The 26852-nt window shown below is 44.5% G+C and overlaps 2 protein-coding genes across 2 annotated transcripts in view; one reads left to right on the forward strand and one right to left on the reverse strand.

Annotated features, from left to right (window-relative positions):
- LOC113121869 (zinc finger protein 665-like) overlaps positions 1-26852 on the reverse strand; it is a 219208-nt gene that overhangs the window by 179615 nt on the left and 12741 nt on the right. The window lies entirely within an intron of this gene.
- Positions 2230-26852, forward strand: part of lama1 (laminin, alpha 1) — a 28555-nt gene continuing 3932 nt past the window's right edge. Inside the window, exons 1-53 of the mRNA XM_026292692.1 lie at positions 2230-2356; positions 4018-4188; positions 4536-4648; positions 4772-4823; positions 4903-5093; positions 5348-5527; positions 5610-5699; positions 5797-5914; positions 6013-6191; positions 6322-6415; positions 6517-6674; positions 6796-6936; positions 7489-7647; positions 7722-7823; positions 7922-8136; positions 10886-10997; positions 11353-11463; positions 11677-11804; positions 11905-11991; positions 12078-12289; positions 14808-14914; positions 15092-15272; positions 15359-15495; positions 15618-15851; positions 15941-16084; positions 16203-16382; positions 16880-17065; positions 17204-17331; positions 17414-17543; positions 17710-17850; positions 18035-18153; positions 18232-18321; positions 18455-18648; positions 18737-18879; positions 19097-19195; positions 19389-19500; positions 19836-19992; positions 20074-20281; positions 20381-20497; positions 20575-20735; positions 20860-20998; positions 21816-21918; positions 22084-22200; positions 22289-22471; positions 22555-22709; positions 23065-23208; positions 24581-24714; positions 24895-25048; positions 25126-25250; positions 25380-25530; positions 25613-25757; positions 25983-26124; positions 26207-26321. Of these exons, the coding sequence (XP_026148477.1) occupies positions 2302-2356; positions 4018-4188; positions 4536-4648; positions 4772-4823; positions 4903-5093; positions 5348-5527; positions 5610-5699; positions 5797-5914; positions 6013-6191; positions 6322-6415; positions 6517-6674; positions 6796-6936; positions 7489-7647; positions 7722-7823; positions 7922-8136; positions 10886-10997; positions 11353-11463; positions 11677-11804; positions 11905-11991; positions 12078-12289; positions 14808-14914; positions 15092-15272; positions 15359-15495; positions 15618-15851; positions 15941-16084; positions 16203-16382; positions 16880-17065; positions 17204-17331; positions 17414-17543; positions 17710-17850; positions 18035-18153; positions 18232-18321; positions 18455-18648; positions 18737-18879; positions 19097-19195; positions 19389-19500; positions 19836-19992; positions 20074-20281; positions 20381-20497; positions 20575-20735; positions 20860-20998; positions 21816-21918; positions 22084-22200; positions 22289-22471; positions 22555-22709; positions 23065-23208; positions 24581-24714; positions 24895-25048; positions 25126-25250; positions 25380-25530; positions 25613-25757; positions 25983-26124; positions 26207-26321 (7443 nt within the window). The 5' untranslated portion in view covers positions 2230-2301. The remainder of the gene's footprint in view (positions 2357-4017; positions 4189-4535; positions 4649-4771; positions 4824-4902; positions 5094-5347; positions 5528-5609; positions 5700-5796; positions 5915-6012; positions 6192-6321; positions 6416-6516; positions 6675-6795; positions 6937-7488; positions 7648-7721; positions 7824-7921; positions 8137-10885; positions 10998-11352; positions 11464-11676; positions 11805-11904; positions 11992-12077; positions 12290-14807; positions 14915-15091; positions 15273-15358; positions 15496-15617; positions 15852-15940; positions 16085-16202; positions 16383-16879; positions 17066-17203; positions 17332-17413; positions 17544-17709; positions 17851-18034; positions 18154-18231; positions 18322-18454; positions 18649-18736; positions 18880-19096; positions 19196-19388; positions 19501-19835; positions 19993-20073; positions 20282-20380; positions 20498-20574; positions 20736-20859; positions 20999-21815; positions 21919-22083; positions 22201-22288; positions 22472-22554; positions 22710-23064; positions 23209-24580; positions 24715-24894; positions 25049-25125; positions 25251-25379; positions 25531-25612; positions 25758-25982; positions 26125-26206; positions 26322-26852) is intronic.

The raw sequence follows: 26852 nt of genomic DNA on the forward strand, positions 1-26852 counted from the left end.
GACAAGTTGGACTCATTGAACTCTGTAGACCAATCTATGATTGAGAGGTCCAGACTCTCAGCAGCACATATTTATGTAGCTGCTGGACTGTTCCTCAGATGGTCTGTAACACACTGAGCAGGTGGCAAGTACCTTTATTCTGAAAACTGCAATAATGGCTGCCGGTTTAGAAACATTAGTTTGGTATTGAAATCACTTGGCTTATCGTCATCACCTTCCCTGGACACAAAGCACCTCCCCCTCCAGTGTGGGATAGATAGATAGAATAGATACCAATAGAACAATTATTCACAGACTAATTTAATTCATAGAACCATTATCAGATTACAGATTAAATTGAATTAGTGGAATTGACAATTAATTGAGTTGTAATTATGACGGTTTGAGTGGAGCGCTGGTTTTTATTTGTACATTTTAGACTAAATGACACGCTGAGTCCGTGCACTACAGTCTGCCAGGCTTTTTCTCTCGGATTTAATTTTCAAATCAAATCCAATCATGTGTTGCCCAGTGTACCTCAGTTTTAGGTTTATCATCATCGCTGATACATGGAATTCATGGTCTTTATATGGAAATTTATTTTAAAATGTGCCTTTTAACAATGGTTGTAAGAAACTTAACACTATATTGTTTGTGTATCATGCGAATGGAGTTTGTCATGTGGCACAACAGTGGCATTATGGGTCCAAAGTGAAACAGCACGAGGCCCAACATAAAATTCCAAAGGTTTGTGTAGAATGAAGTCAGTGGGGCTTACATGGACAATATATGATGAGTTTATTTGGTTTATCTCAGTTTTACAGCACTCAGCTTAAGATTGTTATCATGGTTATTGTGTGTTCATTATTTTTCTAGTTTTCATGGTGTCTGTCAGAGACAAAGTCAGAATAAAAAAGCTCAGAAGACATTAATGAATTCAACCAGTGGAGCTGCATTGGGTTTCAGACATTGTACATACAGCCTGTTAGAACTGGACACAATAACGTTATCGATGTGGCTTGGATATAAAATAACACCCTTTGAATTCAGTCTGTGCCTTTTTGTGCTGTAGACCATCTGAATCATGTGACTTTCTGCAAACTGGGCTGTGTTTTTGTTTGGAGGGAGAACTGTGCCTTGGGCTTCTCGTTTCTTACATCATAGTTGACAACATGACCAAGGTCTAGACAAGCAGCTCAGTACTGAACCAAGACCAGCTGCAAAAAGCCTGAACTTTCAAGAGATTCAGTATCAGCACAGTGTTGAGCGGGAGCAGGGCTTTGCTGGGTTTATAAGAACAGTGTCTGGTTTTATTTTGATTTGGACTTATACAAATAAACAGAACTGAACAGCTGAAGCTTCGTCTTAGGTCCAGCTGAACTTTATAAATCATTTTATCTAGAATAAAGACTGATTTTGTTCTCTTGTCGGAAACTGTCTAACAAAGGGATAAAAAAACCTTCAATATTCACATCCCTTAGTTCTCACACTTTACACATTTAAACCAGATAAAATGACCTTTTTGCCATACAACGAAGTATGAAGAAGTTAAACCGGCATGTAAAACTGAGTTTTGTTCAATTAAAATAATCATATATATTTTGAATTTTAAGCCAATATAAATAAAATAAAAAGCTCTGAATTCAGGCTTTGAAAAGTTCTGTAAGATTTTAATTTTTCATAGTGAAAACATTTTCACTTTGTCTTTGTGGACCAAAAGTTGCATGTTTTTCATGCCCCCCCCCAACCTAACACAATGGTGTGACCAGGCCGCTGGTTTTCCAGCACTTAACCCGTCACTCTCTATTACAGCAGGACGTATTTCCCTGTCAGTGATTATTGATCCGCCTGATCGATCAGTGGCTATTGATCTGAGCTCATCCAAAGTGTGTTTTTCTGTCACGGTTGCTTCAACGGAGTTTGACTCCGGCTGAACCATCCAGTAAATAGGAAGCGACCCCCCCCAAGCAGATCTAATAGTACAGCCCCCTCCCCCCAGTAGATCTGATGGTACAGTCCCCCCCACTCTCCCCAGTAGATCTGATGGTACAGTCCCCCCCACTCTCCCCAGTAGATCTGATGGTACAGTCCCCCCCTCCCTCTCCAGTAGATCTGATGGTACAGTCCGCCCCCCCAACTGAGCCGAATGAATGAGAGAGAGAGAGAGGTAGAGCGAGGTAGGGTCACTGCAGCAGCTCGTCCAACACATTCCTGTGCAGCAGATTAATTCTGCCAGTTCATACTGGTTCAGTCCCAGCCACGGCCAGACTTTGCCCCCAGTTTATCCCAGTTTAGCTCCAGTTCGCCCCAGCGTGTGCAGAGATGAGGCTGCTACTGTTGTTGCTGCTGATGGAGGGAGCCGCAGCTCAACAGAGAGGTGAGACTTTTTCTGATTTCACTGCAGGTTGGAAAAGTTAAACTCTGTAAATCAAACTGTTGTAAAGGTCGGATCGATAGCGCAGTTTGATTGATCTGTTTTATTCTTTTCCTCCGACAGCAAATTGGTAGATTCAGTCTCCGACACGTAGGATTTTCGGTCACAAACTGAAATGATTTCATCAGTTTTTCCGTCACATAAAATGTTTGCAAGTGGAAACTGCAGAGAAAACGTAACCATTTAATTTCATTCAGAGCAGAAACATCACAAAGCAGTTAGTTAGCTGTGTGCGCGTGAGTGCGCGCGCGCACGAGGCTGAATCGTCCAAACAAATGAAACAGACCTCAGGCACTTTGTTGTTCACTGAAACTGATAAAATATAAATAGGATCAAACCGAACAGCCTGATCAATAAGTGAGTGAGACTGTTGTGTGAGCAGATCCAGGTTTTATCAGTTTGTGCAGCAGCACACACACATTTCATTCTGGATCCACACACACACACAGTTTCCTTATCAATCAGTCTGATCAGTGTGTGTGTATGCGCACTTAGACACACGGACTGTGTGTCCTACTGTGTGTTAGCAATCACACTCTACCCCCTTCCTCTCAACCCTCCCCCACTGTGTGTGTGTGTGTTTCTGATTGTGTCTGTTTGTCGGGGGAGGGGGTCACCCTGACACCGGGGCTGCTGGGAATCTGGGAACACTGATTTGTCTTTCTGCTCTCTCATTGGTCTGTTCGATTTGTTGCTCTCTCTCTCTCTCTCTCTCTCTCTCACACACACTCTCACACACACACACACACACACACACACACACAGATTATGATTGGTAAAGGTTACAGCAGCTTTACCTGTGGTGATGTCAGCTGTGACACCTGCAGGTCTGAGCAGATGTTGTGACGCCTCCGTGTTGTCTGTGAGGCCGTTCAAGGTGACGGAGATGGAACAGACTCAACAAACCCAGTGCAGTGATAAACTGGTGTCAGCTGTTAGAGCGAGGGCTGATGTGACCTTTGACCCTGAAATACAACCAAAGGTTGTAGGTGTCGACAGGATGTGTCACTCTTAACGTGTTTGTTTGTGGACAGAAACTGATCAGGTACATAAACTGTAAATAACATCAAACTACAAAACCTGCAAGAAATTGAGCTTTATTTATTTTTATTGTATTTTATCTCTACATTTGTTTGAGTTTTCTCCTCCGTACACTTTGGTCACATGATGCTGTTTAACAAACAAACCATAGCAGGAGGCGGCAGCTGAATCAATACTTTCAGCCTCAGATGCAAATGTGACTCCAGCAGAGTTTCAGATTAAAAGCCTTCTGCTGAACTTTCATCCTGCAGAAAAAGATCTTGAACCAGTCTGAGTAAAACACTGAATCAATGTTTATTAAACTCTAGGTCACATGATCCCATGGTGTCACATAACATATCTTCAGGAAGGTTTCAGACACTGACTCACCTGAGAGTTTACCTGCAAAAACATATTAACTGTCTGAGTCACTGTCTGAGGCCAGAAAAACAGTGCACTGTTTCAGCATGCTAACAGGGTTCTAACTGGAAGATAACAGGGTACTAGCTGGAGGCTCATAAGACGTTAACCTCAGGGTAGCAGAGTACTGACAGGGGGCTAAGTGCTGTCTGGCTCTATTGCAGGTCTGTTTCCAGCCATCTTGAACCTGGCTAGTAACGCAGTGATCACCAGCAATGCGACGTGTGGAGACCCAGAACCCGAGGTTTACTGTAAACTGGTTGAACATGTCCCAGGGCGAAGAATCAAGAACCCACACTGTGCCAAATGTGATGCTAACTCTGTCCTGTCCAAAGGTACTAAGCGAGAAACAGAAACCACTGATGTGGCTCACTTCTGGTTTCTAACCGTTTCTGCTCCACAAACCTGAACAAACTCAGTCCCTTTAAATCAATTGTAAACTTCGATGTTCTGGTGAAATTTTGGGCAATTTGTTCAAATCTCTCACTGAGCTGTGATTTTTGTTTTCTGGATCTGATTCTTCTGTTGTTTAAACCCTTATGTCTTTTCTAAAACACTTTAGTCTTGATTTAATCTAATTAACAACAGAAGTTTAAAATCTGCACTCTGCACTTTGTCAGAGGACACAGCAGAACTTTTCTGCAGGAAGTTGTAGTACTCAAAGTATTTGTGTGTAATTCAGAACGTCACCCGATCACAAATGCCATTGATGGCACGAACCAGTGGTGGCAGAGTCCGAGCATCAAGAACGGACGACAGTTTCACTGGGTCACCATCACCCTGGACCTCAAACAGGTAACGCACACACACAGGTAACACACACGCAAACACATACACTGGTGACACATGAGGAAGATGTTTCTGATGTCCTCTGTTACCTGAGTGTCCTAGTGACTGCTTGTAATGTCCTCTGCTCAGATTTTTCAGGTCGCCTACGTCATCATCAAAGCTGCTAATTCTCCTCGACCAGGTGAGACCTGTCTGTCTGTCTGACTGTATGTCTCCTTGTCTGACTATCTTACTGACTGTCCTGTATGTCTGCATCTCAGGTAACTGGATCTTAGAGCGATCTCTTGACGGTATGACCTTTGACCCCTGGCAGTTTTATGCCATCAGTGACTCAGAGTGTTTGACTCGTTACAACATCACACCAAGACTCGGAGCTCCGACTTACAAGAGCGACACCGAGGTCATCTGCACGTCTTACTATTCCAGACTGAACCCACTGGAGCACGGAGAGGTGAGACAGGCTGTGTCTGTGGCTCTGACCATTTACCCGTCTCACTCTACAAACCCGCCTCTGTCCTATACCTGTCTCACTCTACAAACCCGCCTCAGTCCTATACCTGTCTCACTCTACCACCTGTCTCTGTCCTATACCTGTCTCACTCTACCACCTGTCTCTGTCCTATACCTGTCTCACTCTACCACCTGTCTCTGTCCTATACCAGTCTCACTCTACTACCTGTCTCACTTTACCTGTCTGTCTCTCAGATTCACACCTCTCTGATTAATGGCCGCCCTGGTTCTGAAGATTTGTCATCCGACCTCCTGAACTTCACGTCAGCTCGTTACATTAGACTCAGACTTCAGCGAATCAGAACGCTGAATGCCGACCTGATGACACTGAGCACTCGTGATCCCCGAGAGGTCGACCCCATCGTTACCCGGAGGGTGAGACAGGCTGCGGAGAGACAGATTTATCATGTTTTGATTATTTGATCAGAATCCATGACAACATGTTTGTTTGTCACAGTATTACTACTCCATCAAAGACATCTCTGTCGGTGGGATGTGTATCTGCTACGGACACGCTCAGAGCTGCCCACTGGACCATGTTACCAAGGTAACCTGTACACACCTGTGCACACCTATACTGGCGTCTGACAGATGAAAAATATTTACATGGACCTCAACCTGTGCATATGTGCATGTGTGTACAGAAGCTGCAGTGTGTCTGTGAACACAACACCTGTGGGGAGAACTGTAATGAGTGTTGCCCTGGTTACCACCAGCAGCCATGGCAACCAGGAACTATCTCTAAGGGAAATACCTGTGAAAGTAAGAGATAGAAACATATAGTAATCAGAATGTCTGTTCTGTCTCTCACCTGTTTGCTTCTCACAAACCTGTCTGTCTCTCACCTGTCTATCTTTAAGAGTGTAACTGTCACAACAAAGCAGTCGACTGTTTCTACAATCAAACTGTAGCCGAACTCTTTCTGAGTTTAAACTCTCACGGAGTTCGTCGGGGAGGCGGAGTTTGTATCAACTGTCAACAAAACACAGCCGGCATCAACTGTGAGACCTGCAGAGACGGGTACTATAGGCCTGCCAAGGTAAGTACAAATACTGCAAAAAGTACTACATCTTTGTAGTACCAAAAGTAATTAGGCTCAGTTCATGTTTTATAGATATATATTTATAGAACTTTTTTTCAGGTTGTGTTTTTGTGTTGTTTGTGTGTAGACTTCTCCAAATTCAGACTCTCCTTGTGTTGAGTGTGACTGTGACCTGAGAGGGTCAAAGTCTTCAGTCTGCACCAGAGATGACACACAGCCAGGTCAGTGTTGTTGTTGATCCTGTGTGTTTACAGTGAAGTGTGTTGCAGCTCTGACTCTGATGTATCCAATGTGATGTATGTGTGTGTGTCTGTGAGTCCAGGTGTGTCTGCAGGTCAGTGTGTGTGTAGAGAGGGGTTTGCGGGTCGACAGTGTGATCGTTGTGCATTTGGATACAGAGAATTTCCACAGTGTGTGCGCTGTGAGTGTAACCTGTCGGGCAGCATCAACACCGACCCCTGCAGCCCCTGCACCTGCAAGGTAAGCACTGACATCATTGTGGAGGCGGGGCTACCTGCAGCTTTTGACCTTAACAGAACACACCTGAATCTTCACTTTACTGACCTCTCATTTTTTCTCCCATCTCTCACCTGTTCCTCAGGCGAACGTGATGGGAGCACATTGTGATCTGTGTAAACCAGGTTTCTACAACTTACAGAAGGAAAATCCACTTGGCTGCACTGATTGTTTTTGTTTTGGAGTTTCTGATGTGTGTGAGGCCTCCACCTGGTCTACAGCTCAGGTAAGTCGCACCTGTATACCGGTGACACATGTATTCTACTGTCTGCAACCCAAAAACACAGCGCCCAGATTTGACCAATCTTACAGCCTGTGCAGTGCATATTCAGGAAAAAAAGTCACCTTAAAAAGTAAAAAAAAAAAAGAAGCGTTAGAAAGATGAGGTGAGGAGGGACCCCTGTTCAGGACGGACAGGCACTAAACAGTAAGTCCTCAGTAGATTTGAACTGGACTGTTCAAAGACAGAGTGTTTAAATTACTAGTGCAGTTTTCAGCAAAGCCTGATTTTGCAGTGAAAAGGACCATGGATTTGGTCACCAGGACCAGTTCTGTCAAGGGACCAGCACACACTAATGATGCTAATGTAGCTAATGAGGCTAATGACGCTTCAAATGTGGGCTTAATGTGGGAAAAAAAACAGATCAGAAACCATGCAGGTGCAAGGTGTTACCACTGCAGTCTAAAACATTCACACACTCTTCACAGGTACCTCTGACACTCACCTGTACTTACATAGGAGTATCATTTTATCATTTCTGGTTATGTTCTGGTTCAGGTGTTTCAAACAGAAGCTTGGCTGCTCCCCCCTCAGTCCATTCACACACCTCCTGTCATCCATGGCAACGAGCTCCCCATTCCTGGTAACACGTCCTCTGGCCACATCCACCAACAACTGCTGTCATGGACAGCACCCACTAGTTTCCTTGGCAACAAGGTTGGCTCTCATTTCCATGTTTGGTCATAATGCTATCAACCACCAAGCTTCAAACTCACATCTTGTGTCTTTAGTTGGTGTCTTATGGAGGGCTTCTGAACTACTCTGTGGTTTATGACGTCCCATTGGACAATGAAGATCACTCTGTCCCTGCCCTCACTGACATTATCATCGAGGTAAAGTACTTTTTCAAAATGAGAAAAAATTTCAGAAAAGACACAAGCATATTGTTTTAAAGGGCTGCAACACCCACTCTACCTCCTCTTAATTCCAGGGTAGTGGTCGGACTCTTCGTCTCTGGCCTCCTCTCCCCCTCCTCCTCTCTCCATTGGCTGAGCGTTTGGTTGCTGTGGTGATTGTCCCATGGAGATTTGTGGATGATCAGACAGGTGTCCACATTTCACGTGATGACCTGCTGTCGGTTCTCGCTGACACGACGTCACTGAGCATTCAAGTTCACCTGAACACTTCTGCTGACGAGCCAATACGGTGAGAAACCCCAGTCAGGCTTTACCAAGGATGAAGTAATCTGATCATGTGTAATGACGTCACTGATCAGTTACTGTGTTCAGAAACCTCCAGATAGAAGGCCGAAAAGTGGATGGGACTCATGCTGCACGTTGTTGGACTTGGTTGAATTTTGAGTCAGGTGGATGTTAGGGGCAGTACATATGGACTTGAGTTGTAGATCACACTTTTCAAGTCATGACTGGAGGTGGAATGCCAACTATCAGGGTATAACACTGCTCACTTTCTGATGTGGACTCTGTCCTGGTCTTGTACCAGTTGTCCAAAATTGGGTCATGGGACTTACTGGATTTGGAGGCTTATGAGTGTTCATGGGGGTGTCTCGTAGGGAAACTGTGGGCATACTGACGCTATTACTGCAATTATTTTAGTCCTTGTATAATCAGATAAAGATCTGGGCTTCTTGTCAGCAGGAAGGCCAAAGTGTTTAGTGGGTTAGTATCAGTGGGTGCCGGGCTGCCACATTTGTTCCTGTTTCAGCCTAGTTTTTATGATAAGGACCTGATGGTGCTGTTGAGGTGGGAGGATGACGGTGCAGTGACCTCTGGATGATTTCTCTGTTCTTTGCTGACACTGTGGTACTTTTGGTTTCATTGTACTGCAACTTCCAGTGAATACTGAGACAGATTGCAATGTGTGGTCCTGCCACTCTGCTGGAAACCAATAGCTTGCTACGTTTAGACTAAGGAGTCCTCCTCAAGTCTTTTGACCAGGACATGTCCTTTAATTCACATATAAAACAAATCTCTAGAACTAACTTCTTTCACTTGTTTATAACACAAGTGTTGCACTGGGTTCTTGTCTGTTAACCACTCCCTTGATCGAGTTCTGACATATGATATTGAACATTTAAATGCATTTCCCCAAAATCCTCTTTTATTTGACCATTCTTTAATAACTTTGGGAGAAAATTCCATGACAACAGATGTTTGTTTGACAACTCTGTTAATATATTTAAGAAAATGATTCCATCTTCATTTAACAGTGTTAAAGTGGTTTCAATCTTATTTATCAGACAAATTCCAATTTGTTCACGTTTGTAATGAACCTACCACGTGCACAAAAGCCGGTTATGGAGTTTCACAATGTTCTGTGCTAGGACTGATTCTCTTCACGTTATACATGTTTCCCTTGTAACGTTATTAGGAAGCATTGTATTATCATTGCTCTGCAGATGACACTCAGCTGGATGACCAGTAACTTTCTACTTTTAAATTCAGAGAAAACAGAAGTCATTGTATTTGGGCCGAAAAAGCTCCAAAACAGCTTTTCTAACAATATAGCTACTCTAGATGGCATAGCCCTGGCCTCCAGCACTACTGTAAAAAACCTTGGAGTTATTTTTGACCAGGACATGTCCTTTAACTCACACATAAAACAAATCTCTAGAACTGCATTCTTTCACCTGTGCAACATTTCCAAAATTAGGAACATCCTGTCTCAAAATGATGCAGAAAAACTAGTCCATGCATTTGTTACCTCAAGGCTAGATTACTGTAACTCATTACTATCTGGATGTCCCAATATCTCCATAAAAAGCCTCTAGTTAATCCAGAATGCTGCAGCCAGAGTCCTGACAGGAACTAGCAAGAGAGATCATATTTCTCCTATATTGGCTTCTCTTCATTGGCTCCCTGTAAAATATAGAATAGAATTTAAAATCCTTCTTCATCTCTGACCAATCACAGTGCAGCCTGTTGGAACATCACTGACTATGTGAAACCACTTTGCCAATAAGTTTTTGTTTTCATGCTATGGTCATCTACCAGCATAACCTTACAACATTTTATATCATACAATAATGAGCAACATAAAACATAATGTTGCAGTTTATTACCATTTATCTGAGTATCATGACAGAATATGAACAGCACATTTTCACTTACTTTCCTGCTAAAACAGATACTAGTTGCTGCCATTATACACAATTCTTGTGCATTGTACTGGGTGCACCCAGGTAACCATGAACCATCCCTTAGTTATACTGTTATAGGCCTAGACTGCCTGAGGACTCTCCATCAAGGACTGAGCTCTCCTCTCATCTCTCCTTTCTCAAGCTTTAGATTGCTGAAGTGCCGGTAGTGGCCAACCTGCACAGTGTTTGTGGTGTTTATTGTTGTTTTAGCGCAATACAAATATATTGAATTGAATTGAAATGTAGAAGCTGAATATTATTTCTCAAAGAAGGTTTGGTTCAGCCTGGCAGAGGAGCTCCTAATGAACTGGTCGTAATAAACTGGTGCTCCTGTCTAGATGGTGTGAAGGTGAATAGTCTGCAGCTCCGCGGTGACATGAAGGACCCTGTGGATTCAATGTGTTTCACTGTCACTGCCCCATATAAATGAGTATAACAGGTATGGTTCACCAGTGAGGGTCAACTGAAGGTGCGATCAACAGGTGCATTGCCCAGACACCTGTGAGGTCGACTCTGCATTACAAACAGTTCCTTTGGATTCCTCTGGATCTCTTGCAGTGCAATGAGTTTTCCTGGATCTGGTCTCAGTCCACAGGAAAACCCCCTCCTACTTCATGTTGAAAAAAGTGGTCAGCAGGTGTTTAGGCCCCTTCTGAACTCCTTGTGAATGAGGAGACCCAGTATCAGGTTTTCCTGAGACATCCTTACTATCCTTCAGGGAGAGCTGAGACAACATGATGGTGGATGTTAGTTATGAATCTAATGAATGTGTCTCTCTTCCTGTCTGTCTTTCAGTCTCAGTTCTGTATCTCTTGATGTCGCAGACTCTGGATCAGCCTCTGGTGTTCAGGCAGTTGCCGTAGAGATATGTGAATGTCCGTGGGGTTATAGCGGCACTTCCTGTGAGGTAAAACGAATAACAGTGTGGACTGTGTGGGTTGTTTGTGGGGATGTAGTAAAGCAATGAGTTCAACGTATCTGGAAACTGCAGCAGTGAATACATGTTTAAAGATAACAAACCTGTTTCTACCTGCAGTTACAACAGTTTACCTCAGTCCAAGTCTTAATAACAGGTCCAACATGGTCCCTGTACCAGGACTGTCACCAAGTTACTGCCAGTACAGCTGGTACTCTTAATATTGTTAATGCTGTTACTAGAGCTGGTGTTTTTAGTACTGTTATGTGCCTGTAATTTTGTAGATACCTGGAAAAACAACAGTTTGTGTATGTTTGCGTGTTGTTGTACTCCTTGTATGTTGTAGATGTGCCTCCCAGGTTTCTACAGAGTGGGGGGAGTGTTGTTTGGAGGGAACTGTATGCCGTGTGAGTGTAATGATCACACCACCGACTGCGATGTCAACGGGCTTTGTTTGGTGAGTTTCAGCACAGCAGATGAAATAAGTGGAGCAGAAATATTCCGGTAAACAAAGACACATGGTTCACTAATTTAACTATAGTATTTATTTCAGTATCTGTGTTTTTTCAGTATTTATTCCAGTATTTATTTGTTTTTTTCAGTATTTATTACAGTATTATTGTTCTTTATTACATAATAGAAGTCTGTATTACACCTGTCTGTCTTCCAGGGTTGTACCCATAATACCACAGGTCCTCACTGTGAGCACTGTCTCCCTGGTTTCTATGGCGATGCCACGGAGGCGACGCCAGATGACTGTCGCCTATGTCCGTGTCCTCTGACAGAGCCGTCCAACCGGTGTGTTTCATCACAGCTCATTCAAACCACAAATCTTTATTGTTCAGCAGAGATGTTGATGATGTGTGTGTGTGTGTGTGTGTGTGTGTGCGCATTTTAGCTTCAGTCCCACCTGCGTGCTGGACACATCAGGACAGGTGTCCTGTGACCAGTGCCAAGACGGATATACAGGGACCAACTGTGAGAGGTGAGGATGACTTACACTCCGATGAGGCAATCAGGTGAGGCCTCCAATCAGGTGGACCTTCTGTAACACGTATGTGTTATCTACAGGTGTGCCACTGGTTACTATGGTAACCCACAGGTAGTCGGTGGGGCCTGTGTTCGCTGTCAGTGTAACAATAATGTGGATGTAACTGAGGTGGGATACTGTGACACCATCACTGGGGAGTGTCTTCGTTGCCGCGCCAACACAGCTGGAAAACACTGTGAGGTCTGTCAGCCCGGTTACTATGGAGACGCTGTGCACGCCAAGGACTGCCAAGGTGAGAGACACAAACCCTGTTGTGACATCAGCCGTCAGGTATGTGTAGGTCAAGTCTCACTGGGGTGTAAATGGCAGGAGAGGGGAGAGGAGCTCAGTCCATGATGGAGAGTCCTCGGGCAGTCTAGGTCTATAACAGCATAACTAAGGGATGGTTCAGGGTTGCCTGAAGCCATCCCTAACTCTGGGAACCACAAGTAGACCTGCACTCTGAGAACGAAGTGGTCTATTGGGATAATATGGTACTATGAGGTCTTTAAGGTATGAAGGAGCTTGATCATGAAGGGATTTGTATGTGAGGAGAAGGATTTTAAATTCTATTCTGTATTTTACAGGGAGCCAATGAAGAGAAGCCAATATAGGAGAGATATGATCTCTCTTGCTAGTTCCTGTCAGGACTCTGGCTGCAGCATTCTGGATTAACTGGAGGCTTTTTATGGAGATATTGGGACATCCAGATAGTAATGAGATACAGTAATCTAGCCTTGAGGTAACAAATGCATGGACAAGTTTTTCTGCATCATTTTGAGACAGGATGTTCCTAATTTTGGAAATGTTGCGCAGGTGAAAGAAGGCAGTTCTAGAGATTTGTTTTATGTGTGAGTTAAAGGACATGTCCTGGTCAAAAATAACTCCAAGGTTTTTCACAGTAGTGCTGGAGGCCAGGGTTATGCCATCTAGAGTAGCTATATTGTTAGAAAAGCTGTTTTGGAGCTTTTTTGGCCCAAATACAATGACTTCTGTTTTCTCTGAATTTAAAAGTAGAAAGTTACTGGTCATCCAGGCCTTTATGTCAGTTAGACAGGCTTGAAGTCTGGTTAACTGGTTTGTGTTAACAGGTTTAATAGATAGATACAGTTGAGTGTCATCTGCATAGCAGTGGTAATTAAGAGAGTGCTTCCTAATGACATATCCCAAAGGAAGCATGTACAGGGTGAACAGAATCGGTCCTAGCACGGAGCCTTGTGGAACTCCATAACTAACCTTTGTTCATGTGGAAGGTTCATCATGGACATGAACAAACTGGAATCTGTCCGATAAATAGGATTGGAACCATTTTAACGCTGTTCCTCTGATACCAGTCACATGCTCCAGTCTCTGTAATAAGATGTTGTGGTCAATGGTGTCGAATGCTGCACTAAGGTCTAGGAGGACAAGTATCGAAACAAGTCCATTATCTGAGGCTAAGAGAAGATCGTTGGTAACTTTCAACAGTGCTGTTTCTGTACTATGATGTGCTCTAAATCCTGATTGAAAATCTTCAAATAGTTCATTCCTGTGTAAGTGGTCTGATAGCTGCTTAGCAACAGCTTTTTCTAGGATTTTAGAAATAAATGGCAAGTTGGATGTTGGTCTATAATTAGCCAAGACTCCTGGATCAAGACTAGGCTTTTTGAGTAAAGGTTTGATTACTGCAGTCTTAAAGGCCTGTGGTACGTAGCCTGATACTAGAGACAAATTTACTAAGTCTAATAAAGATGAGTTCATTAATGGCAGGGTGTCTTTAAGCAGTCTAGTCGGGATGGGGTCCAAGAGACACGTTGATGATTTAGATGAAGAAACTACTGATGTAAATTCAGAGAGATCTATGGGAGAGAAGCAGTCTAAACATAACTGAGGTCCTACAGATGATTCAAGAGCTACTGTAGTAGAAGATTCATTTATTGCAGGTATCTGCTGAATTTTATCTCTAATAGTTGTGATTTTATTTGTAAAGAAACTCATAAAGTCATCACTGCTGAGAGCTAAGGGAACACTGGGCTCAACAGAGCTGTGACTTTTTGTCAGCCTGGCTACAGTGCTGAAAAGAAACCTGGGATTGTTCTTATTTTTCTCTATTAGTGATGAATAGTATGCAGTTCTGGAGAGCTTTTTTATATGTTAATAGACTGTTTTTCCAGGCTAGAAAAATTTCCTCTAAATTTGTGGAACACCACTTCCTTTCCAGCCTTCGTGATGCCTGCTTTAAGTTACAGGGGCTTATTCAGTCCATATGTACTGCCCCTAACGTCCACCTGACTCAAAATTCAACCAAGTCCAACAACATGCAGCATGAGTCCCATCCACATTTCGGCCTTCTATCTGGACAACAAGGTTTCTGAACACAGTAATTGATCAGTGACGTCAGTGGCCCCAGGAAACGCTGGACTATGGTCACTGAAGTCTCTACCTTCACATTTCTGACTGTGGAGCTGCCAGTTACTAGAGTTGGTTTCTCAGTGGGTAAAACCTGTTTGAAACATGAACAGGCAGGTGATGAACCATGGGGTTCTGCTTAGCACGATGTGTCTGTTGGACCATCACGATTCTGATTCCCTGCGCTGCTGGGGAACTGCCTTCGGACAGCAAACGGACCCTGAGCTTGATGACTCCACGCCCACTAATGGGGCTAGGCTAGCTGGGTTTTGTTCAAAGGTGTAGAGCTGTGGTTACAATTCATGCACACAGGCTTACTCATTGGGTGGGGCTTCAAAGGCAGACTGACAATGTGTGGGTCTCTCCCCCTCTCTCTCTCTCAGAGTGCGGCTGTGATGTCAGCGGTGCCCTCTCCAATGTGTGTGATGTCACAACGGGACAGTGTTTGTGCAGAGAAAATGTGACAGGGCGCACGTGTGACCACTGTCAGGTGAGACACCCACATAAACACCTACATTAAAAGTGTGTTTTAATAATAGCACCAAGATGAGACCAAGGGCTATTGTCTAACTTTCAGTCACTCCTCATGATTTTTCTCTGCTCTTTTCGCTGACTTTGTTCTCGTCCACATGTTGTCTAAACATGGTAAACGTTTATTTGCTTTTAGGTTGGGTTCTTTGGACTGGAGAGTGGGTGGGGCTGCCAATCTTGTGGCTGCAGCCAATCAGGATCTCTTTCTCAGTCATGTGACGAAGATGGGCGGTGTCAGTGTGCCGAGGGCTTAGCTGGACTCAAGTGTGACCACTGTAGTAGAGGTTACTATGGTTTTCGTGGTAACGGCTGCACAGGTAAATAAACAGAAAAGATATCGTCATTTTGATTGCTGATTGGTCGACCTTTGTCTCTGATTGGCTATATCTTGTTGTTCTTCCAGCATGCACATGTGATCACACAGGTGGGAACTGTGACCCAGAAAGTGGATTGTGTATCTGCCCCCCCCATACTGAGGGAGACACCTGTGACAGATGTGAGACAGGACACTGGGGTCATGACCCCATCACAGGTTGCAAGGTACAGGCTCACATACACACAGACACCCACATACACCTGCGACAGGTGACAGTCTGACCTCTCTCTCTCTCTCTCTCTCTCTCTCTCTCTCTCTCTCTCTCTCTCTCTCTCTCTCTCTGCAGCCATGCAGCTGCAGCACACCAGGAAGTTCTGCCCCTCAGTGTGATCTGATCAATGGTCAGTGTCAGTGCAAAAAGGGGTTCTCTGGCAGGTCATGTGACCAGTGTGGACCTGGTTACTATGGTTACCCAGAATGCTTTCCATGTGGCTGTGACATGGCCGGAACAGAAGCGACGTTCTGCAACACAACATCGGGGGTGTGTGACTGTCGGCAGAGCGGCGAGTGTGTGTGCAAGGTAACACGTTTGTGTCCAGTGGAAACGTCCTACAACACAGATCGTCGTCTGTTCTCAATTTGTCTGTGTGTGTGTGTGTGTGCATTCAGGCAGGTGTGTCAGGCCGGCACTGTGAGGAGTGTGTTTCTGGTTGGTTTGGTCTGTCGGCCGAGAGTCCGGACGGCTGTTCTCGGTGTTTCTGTTCAGGACTGAGCCGAGAGTGTGAGGAGCAGGGAGGCCTCACCAGAGCATCTGTGAGTAGTGATGTAATGAGTCAACACACATGCATATGAAACATCAACAGTGCATGTTAGCATGTATATTATATAAACTGCGTATACATCAGCTATTGATAACACCCCATGTCTGTAGATCGCCCTGGCTCGCCCCCCCCCCCTCCTGTTATTGGTCACTCAGTCCAACCTGCAAGGGGAAGTATCTGGAGTTTACCAGCAGGGTGGCGACATGCTGCTTGAGACCCGTCAGCTGAATGGCAGCAGGCTGGTAGGACCGCTGTACTGGAGACTGCCTCCCCAGTTCGAAGGCAACCAGGTACTACCCACCCCACCTAGGTCAGGGGTTAGGATTATGGGTTGCAGGAACCTTTGTCCTCTCTTCTCCTCTTGTGTTTGTTCACACTAACAGAGCAATTTCTACACATCAGTGTTTTGTCATACGGACATAAACGGTGTGTGAGCGCTATAGTGTTTACGAGCTGCTGCCAGGCTAAAACAACGCGGTGACTGTGCCTTTGCAATTGCAGGCCCTAAACTATGGAATTCATTACCAGCATCGATTCGAACTGCACCCTCACTCCCATCTTTTAAAACCAAACTCAAAACATACTTTCTCATTTTAGACTCTTAGCTCTTTATCTTAAATTACACCAATCTGTTTTGTTCTGTTTTGTTGCTTGTCTGTCTATTTTTATCTGCTTTTTTATGTATTGTACAGCACTTTTGTCAGCCTGGTGGTGTTGTTAAAAGTGCTTTATAAATAAAAGAATGAATGAATGACTATGGTGTGTACTTTATGTGCGTCCTGTGCAGCTGCTGTCGTATGGTGGCCTGTTGTCTTACATCATCACCTTCTACGCTGAGGATGGCTCAGGACTGTCCAATCAGGAGCCTCAGGTGCTGATGAGGGGCGGGACTTTGAGGAAGCTCGTGATCTACACTGACATGGTTGCCCCTAGCAATGAAGCCATGACTCAGCATGACATCAGGATGACAGAGGTACAGTAGCAAGGAATAATGGGAAACCACAGAAAGACAAGACCAACTCAAAGAATTGTTTCCGCAGAAACAACTGCCATTTTATGTTAATATACACGTGTGTGTGTTTTTGTGTGTGTGTGTGTGTGCGCGTTACAGCACAAATGGAAGTACTTTAACTCGGTGTCGGAGAAAGTGGTGAGTCACACAGACTTCATGTCTGTCCTCAGTAATGTTCAGTACATCATCATCAAGGCTTCATATGGGACCAGACTGCAGCAGAGCAGGTACTTATACACACTGTACTACACATGTACATGCTGTGCTACACAGTGTGTTGTGTAATTTCCTATCTGTTCTGTGGTTAAGGATTTCCAACATTACCATGGAGACAGCGATAGAGGTGGAGTTAACAGAGGAATCAGATATCAGAGGGGGCATGGTGAGACTGATTGAGTCCTGCGTCTGCCCACCTGGATACACAGGACTGTCCTGTCAGGTAATGATAACCACGTCACTCACTGGGTCAATATGGCAAGAGTAAAAAACATTGCAGCACCTGGTATTACTGGAGTAACTAAAGGTTTACTGGAAGAAAAGAATGTGATTGGTCAATGAAAATATCTGATTGATTATGAGGTGAGACCTCTGATCTCTGTCTGCAGGATTGTGCAGTGGGATATTTTCGTCAGCCTTGGTCTGAGCTGTCGCCTCAGAGTCAGAAGTCAATGTTTGTTCGTCCATGTGTTCGATGTCGCTGCAGCAACCACAGTGACAGCTGTGACACAGAGACTGGAGACTGCCAGGTACCACTGCAACACATGGAAACACATGGCAAAGCATGGCAATGCACAGCTACACACAGCAACATGCACTGATATATACTATGCACATATATACACATACACATTTTCTGTGGAAGCTGCAGACTCAAAAACACAGAGCAGTAGGAACCAGCAGTGATTTCAGTTTTTTTTTTTCAACTTACAGGACTGTCAGCATCACACCACTGGCCGAAGCTGCGAGCGCTGTGCCCCAGGGTATTACGGGAATGTCAGAGGCTCCATTGGTGACTGTTCGCTGTGTGCCTGCCCTCTGCGGAACAATAGGTGACCCCCTGAAGGATTTGTTTACCTGTTTTCTGCCGTCTTTGCTTAAATGTCACTGACTTTATTTGTGCTGTGCAGTTTCAGTCCCACCTGTGTGGCCGAAGGAGCATTTGGAGATTTTCACTGCACAGCATGTCAGACAGGACACGAGGGCAGATACTGTGAGAGGTGAGACCAGAGTGTACATCACCTGTTGCTTTATATTTTCTTCTTTACCTTGTTGTTTATGTATTAACCTGTTAGTCGATAGTTAATGGCGCCCTTTGGTGCTCGTTACCAAATGTTTTCTGTCATCCTGCAGGTGTTCTTTTGGTTACTATGGTAACCCCACATTGCCGGGCGGGATGTGCTCACAGTGTAGGTGCAGTGGGTGGGGCTCACTCCACCTGCTGTGCGACGCACTGACCGGACAGTGCAAATGTAAGGCCGGGGTCAGAGGTCAGTCATGTGATCAGTGTGACAAGAGGCACATCCTGCAGGGAGGAAAGTGTGTGTGTGAGTAACACCATAATATACATGCAGACACACACACACACGTTCTTATATTGTCAGATGTGACATGTGCCACTGTTTGCAACTCCAGCATGTGATGATGATTGCACTGGTGTTCTGCTGGGTGACTTGGACAACCTTCACAACCACTTCCTGTCTGTCAACCTGAGCGCTGTTGCCATAGCACCATACCACCATTTGGTGGTACTGGAAAACCAGACAAGCGACCTGCAGGTACAGACACACAATACCAGTTCTCTGATTTGAGCAGCATGCTTGTTGACCCTGAATGCACCATGTTTGATGACACTGCGCTCTGGTGGAAAGATGGCATCAGAAAGTTTTATTTAAGTTGAATGACCATGTCTGTGCTGAATGTTGTACAAAGGGTGAGGTTATTTGTGTGATGTTATAACCATGAAAGGTAATGAACTGCCGTGTGTGTGTCCAGGTGATGTTTTCAGGGAACAGATCCGTCACTCTGCTGCTGTTCCGGGTGGAGAATGAGTTACATCATGTAACTGCCAAGCTCAGCACCGTGTTGCAGAGGGTGGGCATGGTCTTTATAATAACGTAACAAACTTAACAAATTTAATATCAGAAAATGAATAAACACAACTAATAAACAACATGTTGACTGTAAACTGTGTAAACAACACAGAGACAAATAAATCATGAATCTGTGCATTTCTGTATTGAACATTTTGTAGGGGTTGACAAATAACATTTTTTCCTGTCTCTAGGTTTCTCATTTGTCTAATCGCCTGGAGGAAGTGGGTGTGTCCACCAATAACAGCCTCTCACAGGGGGCACAGCTGCTACAGAGCATCAGCAGCCTGCGAGACAACATTCAAAGTAAGCAACAACAGTATGAATGTGAACAATAAGGTCGAGATCGATTATGACTTCACCAATGACATCAGAAACAGCAGAAAATTGTTTAGTAATAAACATGCTTCATACTTGGGGCAGTCGTGGCCTAATGGATAGGGAGTCGGACTTGTAACCTGAAAATTGCAGGTTCGAGTCTCAGGGTGGGATGGCATGAATAGCCAACGCCCTGTCCCCCTTCAATACCACGATTGAGGTGAGACCCTTGCTTGTTCGTGTGCACTTTGGGTGGTAATACTAAAAAGTATTAACTAACTTAACAACTTAATTAAAACAACTCTGACTACTGATTGGTCCAGTGCTCCAGAAAGAGGCAGAGCATCTGAACCAAACCGTGGAGGAGGAGCTTGATTCAGCCAATCAGACGCTTCTCTTAGAGGAGGTGGTATCCATGTTGAAAACCATCAAAACTGTCAATCTAACAGCTGCCAGAAACACAGCCAATCAGGAACTCAGGTTTGTGTCTAATCATTGTTTAAAAGGAAGTCATGAATAAAAGTTTTGCTCTCCAGCTCTAATGATCTCTCTGACCCTCAGCCTATCAGAGTCTCTCGTCCACTCACTGCAAGTGGACTTCCTCTCCAACGAGATGGCTAACAAAAAACTCCGGCCCCTCTCCACCTCCCTCATTGTTGGCATGGAGATGCTGAAAAGTACACAAACACAACTGAGTGATGCAGAACAACAAAACGTTCAAACACACACTCGGTTGGACACTGTACACACTCTGCTGCAGCAATACCAGGTAAGCGCACACACGCACACACATGTGCAGGCCCGGTGAAGGTACACAAAATGTGAGAGTGGTTTTCAGACATACGGAAAACATTTTTCTGCTCTTCAGAAGGACCGTGAGAACCTGAGTGATGTGTGTGGCTGTGTGGACGAACTAATGGAAGAGAGTCAGCTGCTGCTGGATGATGCTGTCAGTCTAACGCAGGAATTCAGAAACACCTCTGCAGTAAGCCTCTCAACATGTTGACAACAGCACACACTGTTTATATTTGCACCTGTCCCACTCACCCGTTGCTGCAACAGGTGGAGGTGTTGACGGTGGAGCTGGATCAGTGGCGCCCTCTGCTGAGGAAACAAGTCGACACTTTGGTTGTTGGACTGAAGATGACAGATGCTCTGGAGACTGTTTATCGTGCAGAGAACCATGCCCACCTGCTGCAAAGCTACGCTGACTCCCTGCACAGGTAACTGTGTGTGTGTGTGAACGTCTCCATGGTAACCAGCAGAGTGTGTGTGTGCGTGCATGCGTGTGCATAAAATCACAATATAACCACAGTAACGAAACTAACTGCTTCACTTCTGTCGCAGCTCTCTGTTATCTGTTTGGAACGTGTCTCAGAACAGCAGCCGATTGGTGCAGCTCAACAGTGACATCACAGACAAAGTTGAGTCCACCCAGCGGGTAGCCTTGATTGCCCATGTGTCGGCCTCTCTCGCTCTCAACATGGTATGTGTGAGTTCAGACCATTGATGGCGTAAAGGCCATCAATACAGTACGATGTCATCCATAGCGTTATGCACTGCAAGAAGCTTCAGTCGCCATTTTCAGCCGGTAGTGACGTCACCATGTTGATTTTGTGGGGCCAGAAGTACCATATTTGGACAATAAGTCAGTGTCTAGAGAACATTCCCATTGTGACATGAATTCAAGGAGTCACCTGATTGGTCAGTTATTTGCTTTAATATCTCATCTTATCGAGCAAATATTGATATAATGATTAGTGTGGCTACAATAGTGACTTGGTAATTGGCACTGATTTTTCAATGGAAATCAATGGGAGCCAGGGCTTGTTGAAGCCAGTGGCTACCTCCTATATGGATTCAAACCTGGAAGTGGGCTTCCTGTGTCTACCCCTACCCATCATTTGTTCAGACCAAAACCACACCTATATTACCAAGTTAGGGTTAAATTAGTTAATTGTTCAATCCCTTGACTATGAGGTAGAAATTCACCTGACTCATCTACCATGAAGCTTATTGGCCAACACAGCACTTTTTTAGGTGCCGTAATAGTTGTTAGGCATTTGGGTTGGGAGTCCTGGGCCTGCTCGCTGAACTTTGGGCTGATCTACATTTTTTTTTTTTTTGTTAGTTTTTTTTTTTTTGAGAGGATCACCATAGTAACCTCTTCTGCATGCCTAACTTGGTTTGACCGGAACAACTAGCATTCAGTGAAACAGAATCATCTCAACTTGCCTTGAGGTCCAGAACACAGCAGCCATTTTTTTCTCCACACATCATATGTCTCACTGTGTGTGTTTCAGTCCATTCAATTAGAACAGCCACTGGCAGAGGAGGGCGGGACCAAACAGAACATCAGTACGGCACTTTTAGAAGAAAGCCGACAAATTGCTGAGACAGCGAAAGGTTTGTCCACCCATCTGCCTGCTCACCTGTCTTTCAAATTACCTGTCCGCATGCTCATCTGTCTGTGTGCAGAATCAGTTCCACAGTGAAATTTTGTTTTGTTTATATTTACCTTTGATGACATTGCCGAACCTTCAGACATCATGAGTCTTTGTGTGTCTCCAGACCTCTACCTGAACTTCTCCATGGTAACCAGCAGAGTGGGATTAGTCAGACAGAGCATCCTCAATGCCACCGTCTTCCTCCAGCTACCAATCAGAGAGCTGCAGAACCTCTCTATTGGTGAGACACTTCAGGATCTGCCTCTTCTACTAGTAATATACTGATCTATTGATTTATAAACTGATATTTTGGCTGTTGCTTTCATCAGGTTCGTCCAACTATCTGCAGCAGGCTCAGCTTCGGGCCTCAGTAGCACACTCTGGCCTGCAGGCAGCACTGCAGCGGCTGCAGACACTAGAGGAACAGCTGCAGAATTCTTCTTCTGTGGTGGAAAACACCAACAACACTGTAAGGGAGACGAACATGCTGATGACAAACACACATTCTGCAGGTCAGTCAGCAGCTAATAAAGACCAGTACTAGAAAAAAATTGTTTTATGGGGTTGTAACGCTTTCTGTTTTCTGTGTGCTCAGCCAATGAAGTGGAACACAAACTAGAAGAGGCGGAGCATCGTACAGACCGTCTGATGCAGCGGATAAAGCCACTGAGCATGCTGGGAGAAACACTGAGCAGGAACCTGTCTGATATCAGAGAGTTGATTGATCAGGCCCGACGACAGGCTGCATCGGTAAACAAGCTTATACAAAAACAATATATAAACAGACCTGTACAGACAGAGTTGGTGCATTAACATTAGCTGATTATCACTAATTAAGCAAACTGTCATAATTATCTGAGAGCAGTGGACCAACATGAGTTAAAACATAAAAAACAAAAAACATGTTCAATAAGGTGTAGGAAACAGGAAGTAAACAAAAATGAAAATCTAAATGAACCATTTTTTTAACCTTTATTTAAACAACAGATGTTTGTCACGATATGAATTATGTTTAGCAAGACGTCTACATAGTTAACCACATCACACAATAGCAGGACATTTAAAGTGATGATGATGATGATGGTAATGATGATGATGTCATCAGATTAAAGTGGCGGTGCAGGCAGACCGAGACTGTGTTCGGTCCTACAGAACACAGATTCAGTCCAGTAACTTCAACACTCTGAGTCTGGTCCTGAAGACGTCCAGTCCTGAAAACCTGCTCTTCTATCTGGGCAGCAACACCACGGTACAACACACACTGTACAACACACATTGTAATACCCACTGTAAAAATGCACGCTGTAAGACACACCGTAGAATACACAGTCTTGCTGTATAATAAACAGGTGCAGAAACAGATACAGTTGTTGTTCTTACTTTGGACACAGTGAGTCTACATTCAATTCACTTCAATTCAGTTTTATTTGTATAGCGCCAAATCACAACACAATCATCTCAAGTCACTTTACAAAAACAAAAAAACCCAACAAATCCCTTATGAGCAGCACTTGGCGACAGTGGAGAGGAAAAAACTCCCTTTAACGGAAGAAAAAACCTCCAGCAGAACCGGGCTCAGTTTGGGCGGCCATCTGCCTCGACCGGTTGGGGTGAGTGGATAGAGCAGAGAGAAAAGAACAGCAACAATAAACAACAAATAGACACTGCAGGTTGGTGGGACCAGTAACTGCACATCAGCAATATACAGCTCCAGGACCAGGGACACCTGCAGAAGGTACAGAGAGAACAGAGAGAGAGGGAGAGAGAGCACAAACTAGGGGAGAGAGAGAGAGCACAAGGTTAGTGACATTCAATGGTGGAATATACATGAGGGGGGGGAGGAGAGAAGAGAGGGGAGGGGAAGGGGGGGGGTTAGGGTAGGGGAGCTCAGTGCACCGATGGTCCTCGGACAGTCTAGGCCTATAGCAGCATAACTAAGGGATGGTTCAGGGTTGCCTGAAGCCAGCCCTAACTATATGCTTTGTCAAAGAGGAAGGTTTTAAGTCTAGCCTTAAAAGTACAGAGAGTGTCTGCCTCCTGAACCCAGGCTGGGAGCTGGTTCCACAGGAGAAGAGCTTGATAGCTAAAGGTTCTGCCTCCCATTCTGCTTTTGAGAACTCTGGGAACCACAAGTAGACCTGCACTCTGAGAGCGAAGTGGTCTATTGGGATAATATGGTACTGTGAGGTCTTTGAGGTATGAAGGAGCTTGATCATGAAGGGATTTGTATGTGAGAAGAAGGATTTTAAATTTTATTCTATATTTTACAGGGAGCCAATGAAGAGAAGCCAATATAGGAGAAATATGATCTCTCTTGCTAGTTCCTGTCAGGCTGCGGCATTCTGGATTAACTGGAGGCTTTTTATGGAGATACTAGGACATCCAGATAGTAATGAGTTACAGTAATCTAGCCTTGGGGTAACATGGACTAATTTTTCTGCATCATTTTGAGACAGGATGTTCCTAATTTTGGCAGTGTTGCATGTTGTTCTAGAGATTTGTTTTATGTATGAATTAGGTTCTGGTATTCAGGTTCTGGTTTTCAGGTTCCAGGTGATCTAAGTCCAGGTGCTATTGAACTATAATTACCAATAATTAATTAATGTCTGACATGTGCTCAGGTGGACTACCTAGCTGTAGAAATGCACAATGGGAAGGTGTCTCTGGTGTGGAATGTGGGTTCAGGCAGTACTAGAGTGGACTTTCCGGGACTGGACATCACCAACAACCGATGGACTCGAATCAATGCTACACGGTAAATACACTGTAACATGCAGATCATGTGATCAGATCACATGAATGTGTGACCAGCTGGAAATAACTGACATGACATTAAGCTCAGGTTATAGCTGTGTTGGTTGATGTCAGTTACTGTCACAATCTTAAACTGTACTGTGAAACATGTCGTGATGTCATGATGTGATGTCGTCGGCAGGTTTGGGGCCCATGTGTCTCTGTCAGTCCATCAGCTGGACTCAGAGTCAGCACCATTGCCTATCGCAAAGGCAAAATCACTGGGATCGTCCAGAGTTTTAGACATTGACAAGAACTCAGTGATCCACATTGGTGGACTGCCAGCTCACACTCAGGTAACACACGCTAGGTGTACAGGTGTGCGAATGTATAGGTGAACAAGTAGTAACTGTCCATGTGTTTATGCTCTCAGAGGCCGGCAGCACTGAGGTCCTCCACCTTCCAGGGCTGTGTGGGTGAAGCCACAATCAACGAGAAGAACATTGGACTATGGAACTACATTAGTCGAGAGGGGGAGTGTGGAGGCTGCTTTAGCAGGTACACGCACAGGTGCACTAACACACATACCCACACCCAGGTGTACTGACACACAAAACTGGTTTCCAGTGGGGGTTTTGAACTACATTTTGAAGTCTTGACTTCTGTCTCCACCTGTCTGTCTCGCAGTCCCCAGATGGAGGCGACATCGTTCCATTTCGATGGATCTGGGTTCTCATTGGTCCAGAAGTCTCTGCGGGCAACCTCCACATCCATTGTTTTGCTGTTTAAGACTCTGTCCCCTGGTGGACTGCTGCTGTATCTTGCCTCCAATAACACTGTATGACTCGCACACACAGTTTATATTAAGAGTGTTATTGTGAAGGAGCCATAGACGTCATCTCATTTCCTGTCTCCTACAGCGAGATTTCCTGTCTTTGGAACTGGTGGAGGGTCATGTCCGTCTGACCTTTGATCTCGGGTCAGGTCCTCTGATTCTGACATCCAGCAGGAAGTACAACACCGGGATGTGGTACAAGATCACGCTGCAGAGGAACAAACGCAAAGGTATCACAAGTGCTGGTAGTGCCAATATACTACAATAGTGTTACTGATCTGAGGATGTGGTTACTGACAAAACTGACAAAATTACTGAGAGAAGTTCAAACTCCACCTACTTTCTTACCTGCACAGAGCTTGACCAATGACTGACTGTGATATCAGAATTTTGGGCACACGTCTGCGCTGATGTCAGGTGTTCATCTTTTAGTGACTATGCTGCTTTTTGTCCAGGTTACCTGTCCATCATGGCAGCTGACCAATCATCAGAGAAGGAGGTGTTGGAGACGGAGTCTCCTGGGATAGCCTCTGACCTTAACCGCTCTGACCTCGATCCAATCTACATTGGAGGACTTCCCCCCTCGAGACCAATAAGGTGATTGTCTGATGCCACCAGGTAATCATTGTGTAACAAATGTGTTTGCTTTGACTCACCTGTCTTTCTGTGTGGTTTCTAGGCGACAGGTGGTGTCCAGGTCATATGTTGGCTGTATAAAGAACGTGGAGATTGCTCGGTCAAATTTTGACTTGCTAAAAGACGCATATGGAGTTCGGAAGGGCTGCGTGCTCGAGGTACTAATCATATGTTCAGAGGTGAAACACGCACACACACACATACGAAATGGTGTAGATGGAAAAACAGACAGAGACAAGGTATTCCCCTTAGTTGTTCATCTTTTAATTGAAGTTATAACAGACAGTTAATTATTTGTGATGATAAATTCCATTGTAAGGTCAAAGTGAAAGGTTCACATCATCGTCAAACACAATGTGATTGATCATATGAGAATAATAAGAATAAGGAAACCTTTATTTGTCCCGCAATGGGGAAATTTCATTGTTGCAACAGTAAGTACAGTGCACAGCAGAGAGCCAGAAGTAGCAAGACGTGAGACAAATAGGAAATTAAAAATATTAAAAAGTACTAAGTGGAATAGAACTATGAAGGTACAAAGACTATAAGTATATACAATATGTGCCTATGGGTATGTACAGTATATGGACATCACTGGACTACAGTACATTGCACTGATGTGATTTACATTATACTACACTATTGTACATGATTACAGTAGATGGATAACAAATGTACAGTTAGCAGTG

This window comes from Mastacembelus armatus, chromosome 20, assembly GCF_900324485.2.
Source record: "Mastacembelus armatus chromosome 20, fMasArm1.2, whole genome shotgun sequence".
Taxonomy (NCBI): Eukaryota; Metazoa; Chordata; class Actinopteri; order Synbranchiformes; family Mastacembelidae; genus Mastacembelus; species Mastacembelus armatus.